Source organism: Cuculus canorus, chromosome 4, assembly GCF_017976375.1.
Source record: "Cuculus canorus isolate bCucCan1 chromosome 4, bCucCan1.pri, whole genome shotgun sequence".
NCBI lineage: Eukaryota > Metazoa > Chordata > Aves > Cuculiformes > Cuculidae > Cuculus > Cuculus canorus.
In genome coordinates, this window is record NC_071404.1 from 72,663,702 (window position 1) to 72,672,445 (window position 8,744).

Sequence of the window (8,744 nt, forward strand, 5' to 3'; positions counted from 1 at the left end):
AAAACAATAGCAAATCAGTGCTATCCCCACCCCTCCCATATATTTATGGTATAATAAAATAGTAGTAAAGAATTTATTAGGGTTAATTGAAGTTGTTCTGTAAATTTTCAGAGAGCGTTGCCAACAGCAATTTCAATGAATTTTGCAGAAGCAGACATTTTATGACAGATTTCTCAGGTCCAGCAGGGAATTTCTGTACAAAGAAAACACCAAACAAGCCAGGTAGCTACTAAGACCTGCAGGCTGTGCTACAGGCAGAGAAGTACCTTGGCCACTCACTTGATTGGTAGTGAAATACGACATTTTTCAGGGCTCTCTTTTTCTTTGAAAAGAGTTCCATCCAGGGCTGGACCCAGTCATCTGTCAAAATTCACATTTCTATAAAAATCCAGTGGAAAACCCATTACTCAATTTCTTACCCTGCTTGACCTGATCTCTTCCCCAGCTCTCCAATGACTACCTTGCTGGTCAGGCTATGGGCTGTCTCTTTTTCACCTATTTAATATTTAATCATTTCTCACAAAGCTCCAGCAAAAGTAAAAAATGGAAAGCAAATGACTGGCCTCAAGGGCCAGCAATTAGAGCACTCATTTGGTATGGCAGAAAGGAGCTCGTTCTTTCTAACCTGGGGAATAACTTATGTTTATAAAACAGAGCATTGAACCAAGCTTTTATTGTAAAAGGCAATGATTTATAATCCATTATATTAATATTCTTATTTCTACTGTTGAAGTAACATACAACCTCAGCTTTATTTCATATCAATCTCATTATCCTCTTGCATGACTGGTTTTGTAGAAGGTAATCTAGCAGCTAACCACAGCATCATATACAAACACATAGATAGACATACTCCTACAAGCATATATGTCTTCAGAAAGCAGAGTCTCTCCCTAGAGAACATTTGTCTTACTTAACTAGGAAAGATAACTCTTATTACTTCTGCTGCTTTTTTCACAGAAACCAGGACACTAGTTAAACAGTAGTCTGTGATTATAATCCTCAGGAAATAGCTAATTATGCATTTACGGATGATGAATCTGGCACATTATATTACTATGTGAAGTAGCCTGTTCGTCATTATACCTTATACAATTTCATGATTTCTTTGTTGTCGGATGAAGAAAAAAACTGTTGATTCAGAAAACTTAGCGGACACTCTAATGCAAAATTCAATATCCTGTACAAATATTTCATTGATTTTAAAACTCATTTTACAGCATTTTTTGACACTGTGTACTGTTATTCTTGTTTCACTGCATGTGCATTCCCTTACACACAGCAATAAACAATTCAGGACAAATTATTTCCATTTGATCGCCTACGACCAGGAAGACATATTTTCTTCTTTATGTGAAGCTCTTAACACAGGCAGATGCTGCAGTCAGAACAGCACTATGTACCTCTCAGTAACCAACAGCTGCAGTGGTTTTGTTTATTGCTTTCTGATCAGTGTTACACTCTTTTTTTTCTTATTTTATTTAAGTAGCATAGAAAAATGAGTAACAATTATTAAGTTTACAGAAAGAAGTAATAGAAATGGATTGATCCTAACAGAGAAATCCTGGCAGTCCCAATAGCTTGCTGGTTTCCTGCGGGGTACACTGCAGGAAAAGTGAAACGCTTGATGGGCGAGAATAAAAGAGCTTGCCTTGGTGCCACAGAACTCCACGAATCACCTTTTTGAAGAAAAAGAAGCCGAAACTTTAACTTTTAGTGCATTTAACAATGCAAGCGACTGGTTCTTGTACTTCAAATCAACATGAATTGAGGATATTAAAATAGCATTTCCTCTTTGATTTCCTCCACCTTCTGCTCCCCGTGGAGCCTCTTTACAGAAACCAGTGATTTCATTTCAGGGAACACATAACTTTCCTTTCCCCTTGCACTGATTTCTGAATGTGTTTAATAATAGCTTTCTTTTTTGGATCATCTTTTCTGAGAGTAGTATCTCTTTTCTGGACTGAACCTAAACTCTGTTCCCTCTACAATTTTTACTTTCTGCAGGCACCTCCACATACTGTGCCCTTCACAGCCACTACGGAGCTCCTCAGAGTCTCTTTCTTAGTCTTCATCTTTATGACTTTATCCTCAAGAGTAGCTTCACTCTGGGTTTTAAATAGGAACATTGCGTCAATGTGGATAGACTGTATGACTCCCTCAGCCTGCTTTGGTAAACACCCTCATTTATCAGCCTGCCGCGGTTCTTTCGCCCGCAGCATCACTGTGACTTCCTACTCTTCGGTGTTTCAATTATGAAATCACGTAGCTCAGTGAAAATATACAAATGCCTGCAAGTCCTGGCCTGAGCTCTGACAGCAATTCCAGTCTGGGGAGACTGCTCCCCAGCTTTTTAATTTGAGCTAAAAGTCTGCATTCTCCGCAAATTTGGCAGTCCCTTGATTTCTCACAAGGAGGTATTTCAAAAGTTGGAAGGCTTGCCAGGTACAAACAAAAACTTAGGGTGCAATAGCACTGAGTATGATGCCAGAGCAAATCAAAGAAGTGGAAAGACTGGTCAGACCTCCTGAATCCTGAAATGCTGTCAGAAGAGATACAAGAAACCATGTCTCACAGCGCTGGGCATTGTCTAGAACAAAGTTTAAAACAAGGCAAGTTAGAAAACAAGGTAAGGAAAAGAAAACCGCATAGCTAACCTTTAATCAGACTATGGCCAGTTCTGTGAGACACGGTTTCTTGTCCACAAAATAAGCCTCCTCAGCACAAGCAAAACTTTGCTCTAATCCTTGATGAGTTTTTGAAATCATAAGCAATTTAAAAAAAAAAAAAACCAGGGCTGAAGTCTGTTCACACTTCAGTTTATCACATTGAAGAATATGCTGGAGATTCAAATATGGACTGGTCTCACCCATTGGGCTCAAAGCCCACAATTTAGTCCAAAGTTGGTATTCCTGGAATGACTGTAGTCTCAAACTAAATGCTTTCATGTTGTGTTTGCAGTGTAAATATTAAAAAATTAAAACATTCAGAGTGTTTCCGACACCATTTGCTGAAGAAGCACAAACACAGAAACATGCAGATCAAAGAAGATACAACTTTAACCATTTCCCATCAGCTGTGTACTCTCAACCCTCAGTATTGGGTGGGAAACTTTTATTTTGTTTTTAATAAAGTCACATATTGATTTAGTTTACCTTCCAAAAGCATCATGTGAAAAAATATGGGAGAGGCAAGAGAACTGGAGAGCCAGTAAGCAAATCCCCTGGTGATTCAGGCAGGCATTTATCTAAGATACAGGAGGCTCAGTTTGAGCATTATCCTTTTTTCTTGTGCTATTGCTGCCTTTCAAAAGCAAAGAAGCGCTTGGGAAGGGAAGCTGTGAAGTGGCTCTTCAGGTGGTTCCATCAGCAATGCTGCAAGTCTCTAGATGGAACAACTTCCAAAATGACTACATTTTCAAATTCTTAAACATGAGCTACCACAATGCCCATTAACCATCAAGTTTAACACATTGATTACGTGCACTGTATAAAACTGAATGCCATTTCTCCCGACTCACAGAAGATAGGCATCTGTTTCAAGCTTTAGAACGACTTCCTTTAAAGATAGATCTTCTGCCCAGTTAGCATTGCTTGCCATTAAAATAATCTGGAACACAGTTTGAATTATTGTAGTTAATTCTCTTTCTTCATGTAAGTGATCATGTAACTTCTTCACACTTCTGCTCACTGTCATACTTTCTTGTTCCTCTTGTTTTTTCATCAAGTGAGGCAGTTGCAGCCATTTCTGTTCTCCGATTTGTTTTAGTGAGAATCTTTGCTTTCTCAAGTCAATTGACTTCTGTTCCTTCTCATATATTTCCTGTTGACTGCCCAGGTGGCCGATGGCATCTTGGCTTGTATCAGAAACGGTGTGACCAGTAGGTCCAGGGAGGTTATTCTCCCTCTGTACTCAGCACTGGTGAGACTGCACCTCAAATATTGTGTTCAGTTCTGGGCCCCTCACTACAAGAAGGATGTTGAGGCTCTGGAGCGTGTCCAGAGAAGAGCAACGAAGCTGGTGAAGGGGCTGGAGAACAAGTCTTATGAGGAGCGGCTGAGAGAGCTGGGGTTGTTTAGCCTGGAGAAGAGGAGGCTGAGGGGAGACCTTATTGCTCTCTACAACTACCTGAAAGGAGGTTGTGGAGAGGAGGGAGCTGGGCTCTTCTCCCAAGTGACAGAGGACAGGACAAGAGGGAACGGCCTCAAGCTCTGCCAGCGGAGGTTCAGGCTGGATATCAGGAAAAAATTTTCACGGAAAGGGTCATTGGGCCTTGGCAGAGGCTGCCCAGGGAGGGGTTTGAGTCACCTTCCCTGAAGGTGTTTAAGGGACGGGTGGATGAGGTGCTGAGGGGTATGGTTTAGGGAGTGTTAGGAAGGGTTGGACTTGATGATCCAGTGGGTCCTTTCCAACCTGGTGATTCTGTGATTCTATGATTCTATGACATGCAGTTAGCGCCCTGCTGTGCATCATTACGCTTTTCAAAGTTTCCACGATCTCTCGTGATTGTTTCACTTCAGTCGTTTTTATTCAGGGCACTCACAAGTAGGGTCCTTTGCAAGACTACTGCCTTGTTCTGGAGAGAGATTTTTACTTCATCAATATCTCTCCGCAAATCTTGTGAGGCATTCAAGACAGAGTCTTCTTCAGTGACTTCGCCACAGGAACATTCTCGACCGCGACCTGCGGCCGCGGGGCTCCTCCGCCATCTCTCCCGCCGCTGCCGCCCCGGCACCTCCCGTCCCGCCTCCCGCCTCCCGCCTCCCGGCCGAGGCGCCATTGCGGCCTCTCAGGCTGCAGCGTAAAATCAGCTATTTTTTCACAGAAGAAGTCTCATGGAGTCTTCCTATATGTTGAAACCTTTGAAAGGGCCATGTGTGACATCTGTAGGCAACATTCATTCAGGATCAGTCTGTATTACCTCAGGAGCTGTATATTCCTGTGTTTCCATTTCAGTTGCTCTGCATATAAAGCAGCGTGTTCTATTATTTTCTTTTAATCACTTGCAAATTCTGATGATCAAAAGTACTTTTCAAATTAATTTCAACCCAGCAGTAGTCAGAAAAAAATGTCTCTCTCAAGGTGGATGAAGTGCTGAGGGAAATGGTTTAGGGAGTGTTAGGAATGGTTGGACTCGATGATCCAGTGGGTCCTTTCCAACCTGGTAATTCTGTGATTCTGTGAAATAATTTATTACAGAGGTGAATTGTTAATTGTCCTTTTACTAGTCTATATGCCTTCTGATACAGCTTCCAGCCAGGACTGGGGAGGCAGAAAACATTTCGTGAGCCACAGGTCTGGTGGGATGAAGTGATTAAACTTGGACTGGTTTTGAGGGGAATGACGTGGGGAAAGGCCGGGGATGTAATCAACCCTTTTTACTTCAGAGTAAGCTCGTTGTGCCCTTCCACAGGCACTGTGTGGAAGGTAGATGAGCAGTCACACAAGCAGGGAATGGGATTTTAAGGTCAGGTCTCGACTCTGTTGTGGACAGATGCCTTCAAAGATTTAGACAGTGAAGAGAATTGCATGACCTACAGAAACTTCTGCAAGCTCAGGAATAATGAAAATATATTGACCTGTTTGAGTTTGTCAAGAAAGATTCTCAAGTTTTGGCATATAGAGGTCAATGGTGAAAATCCTGACTTAGCAATTCTTCGGCCACATTCACTTTGGTTTCAATGGGATCATGATTTCATTCCTAGATTTTATAGTGAGGAGGAAGCAACAATAAAGATGACTGTTCCCCATCTGCAGACCATCATCTCTATATAACAGCTTCATTCATCTTTCTACATAGGTCATTTGGTTTGTGCATTTCTTAATATTCCTAGGATTTGGGGGAGGGAAAGAGCTTCCAGGCTCCCATTATAGAATTCATATGCCATGAAGAACAAGTCTTTTGAGACTTTGACCTTTCATGCTTTAACATCTTTAATTCAAATCCTGTGCTATATTTAGATGATGGTGCTTCAACAGCCCAAGTTTTTTCAATGTTTCTGTTTAAGTTAGTATTTATGTCTTTCCTGAGTTATCATATAATGTATATGTTACTGTTCATGTTTTACAACAGTTTAGCATAAAAAAATAAATAAATACATGTTTACAGTAGACTAAAAAGCCGTTATTTCAAGCCTATAAAAAGTTTAATGAGTCACCACTCCCTGACTGTTAACTTATTCTTCAAAGTGATTGAATGATCCCCATGTTATTTAGTTGTTATTGACACACCATGCAATAGATTTGCTTGCTGCTTTCTGTCATACACAGAACACCTGGATGACCTTAATCCCATTAAGAATATATTCTGAATTGCACTGTAAACCCTATAAAGGTAATTTTATCAAGTGAGGTCTCTTTACAACACTGTGATTATGGTCTAGTTTGTCATTTTTGCGTCACCTTGAAGGGTTCACTAATGTGGGGTGCTCGTAGTACTTTCTCTTTACATTTTTATTACAATAGCACAACATTGAGCAATATGTTTGGAGAAATAATAATACCTACATCCACTGGGGATGGCCATAATCCAGCCAACAGCCCACGTATTTTGGAACTGCGGCTGGGAGCGATGTTGATGTTGCTGACCGCTATGATGGACTATTCCCATTAGAGGCCACTGCAGCTGGATGCAATTTAAAGAAGCCCTGGGGGGGTACTCTAAACTTACAGCCCCTGCAATTCGTGAGGATAAGGAAAGCAAAAAGGTGGTTTGAAGCCACATGTTTCTCAGCAGTCTCTCCCCTCCCCCAGCACTCCGTGGCATGCCAGGCACATACTTTTCAACCCACAAGCCACGCTTTGACACAGCCAAAAATTTGGCTAAGCATGGGAAAAAAAGTAATGAATTTGAACTTACTGTATGCTGAGTAAAATGTCCAGTCATCTACAGTCATATCTCTTGTTAGTAAAACAGAGTGAGGAAAACCCATGTGATTCTTCATGAGCCCAGGGAAACACAATCATACAAAATTAACGTTTTTTAATATTGGGTGCAAACCACTGAGCAGAAGGAAAGTGTGTGTTAAAACAGATCATCTTTGTTTAGTTTAACATAAAAGCAGAGCAGCATTAGACATGGCCAAGTTATACTTTTCAAAGCACCATAGCTTCCACGAAAGGGACAAGACTTCCATTAAAGGCTCTGAGTAGCTAGAAATTAGGTGCGTGACACCAAAATTTTTGGCTTGTTGAGAAAAAACTAGCTGCTGATATGAACTGATGAAAAGCAAGACTTAAGTCCCTTGCCTTGCAGAGAGCAGGACCATCTGTCTGTACCCGCCTCTGCTGTTCTCCTTTCAAAGCTTTCTGGCTTCTTTATAAAAACAGCTGACAAAGATGATGCTGCCTGCTTGCATTTTGTAGTATTCCTGTAATTATTTTTATTATTAAATTCTGTGGGAGAATGGTTAGCAACAAAGTTTTCCTCATCAAGTCAGGCTTGGCTTAGGCCATCATTTAAAGTTTTCAGAATTAACAGCCTCTTCTTCAGTTGAAGCAACAAACAAAATCCCCAGGGCAGAAGAAATACTTCCTCTGATAAAAACAGTCTCCACAAACACATATTAAAAGCATATTTCCATACTTTATATTCTAGATTAAAGCTTCACACTAAGTTTATAATGCCACCTGCAAAATTCTTGACCTCTCTTTAAAGTTAGAGTTGCAAAAAAAAAAGGAAAAAAGGAATGGAAAAGAAATTTGTTTTCTTCACAGATTTTCTAACATTGCTATATTAGCAATATGCACTTCTGAAACACTTTACAAGCTTGCATGTTGTGGAAGGATTATTAGCACCACGTGGAGAATTGGAGTGCTTCAGGGAAATCCTTGTGATAATCCTCCTCTTCAAACAAGGCTGATGTACTTCATAGCCTTTCAAACCAGAATATGGATATCTAAATTAGTTATCATGCAGCAGGAGAAATAAGCAAGTAGCCAAGCACTTAAATAGGAAAGCTGCTACAGTTTGCAGGAACAGAAGATCCTGAACTTACCCTAAAACCTGTCAGGCCTCTCCCTTGAACAACTACTTAAAATCCTGTGCTCTCATTCGGAATTCCCCATCAGCTTTTCCTGTGTAGTATTATTTCCTCTTTAATGGAAGTCCTCCCCCACATCTGCTTCCCTTGAGTAATATTTCTGGAATTTATTGGCATTTCCTTCTTGGTTATAGCCTCACTGTCCGCCTCCTCTGCCACCTTCCTTATTTCATATTGCTGGGACTCAAACCTTTGCTTGGGAATTGCTGATATACTGTCAGCAACAAGAGAGCTCTCTCTTCCATTCCCAGTACCTCCAGTGGTGCCACCTCCATGCAGAAGTTTGGCTCCATACAGCCTTAAGTGTGTTCGCCTAGTGGGCCTCAGAGAAAGAAGCTGCCAGACAAGTGGGCATCATCATTCTACCTTGAAGTGTTCAGGAGCAACTTATGCCTTGAGGTCCACTGCAGATTCACGAGACGCAGAATGGTTCAGCAGAAAACACACATTAGGCAAGGAACTCACCAACATGCAGCCAAGATATTTTGCACAGCCTAAAATATTCATGGACCTATAACTCTTACTTTTCATCCATATTGATGCAGGTTGTTGACCTTATTTAATCAAGGTAGAAGTGGAGTTGACAAATGCCACCAAACTTTCCATAAGGATTCCCAAGTCATTCTGGAAAAAAGAGTTGCAACTTACTGAACAAACGATACAGTGTAATCCTACAAATGTACAAGGTGGCTGTTCTGCCTT

The 8,744-nt window shown here is 40.9% G+C and overlaps 1 protein-coding gene across 1 annotated transcript; it reads right to left on the reverse strand.

Moving 5' to 3' along the window:
• Nucleotides 1–3,516: 3,516 nt before the first annotated feature.
• On the reverse strand, nt 3,517–4,780 carry LOC128852139 (centromere protein H-like). The gene is made up of 2 exons (XM_054066052.1): nt 4,540–4,780; nt 3,517–3,851 (listed from the first exon to the last, which is right to left on the reverse strand). The coding sequence occupies exons 1-2, from the start codon at nt 4,778–4,780 to the stop codon at nt 3,517–3,519; spliced, it is 576 nt and encodes a 191-aa protein (XP_053922027.1).
• Between the last annotated feature and the right edge of the window lie 3,964 nt (nt 4,781–8,744).

Bases quoted from the DNA above. Each gene is read 5' to 3' on its own strand.
- LOC128852139 (XM_054066052.1), bottom strand. From the start codon at position 4,780: ATGGCGCCTCGGCCGGGAGGCGGGAGGCGGGAGGCGGGACGGGAGGTG. The intron at 3,852-4,539 runs GTGCCCTGAATA...ATACAAGCCAAG, and splicing joins GCAAAGGACCCTACTTGTGA to ATGCCATCGGCCACCTGGGC.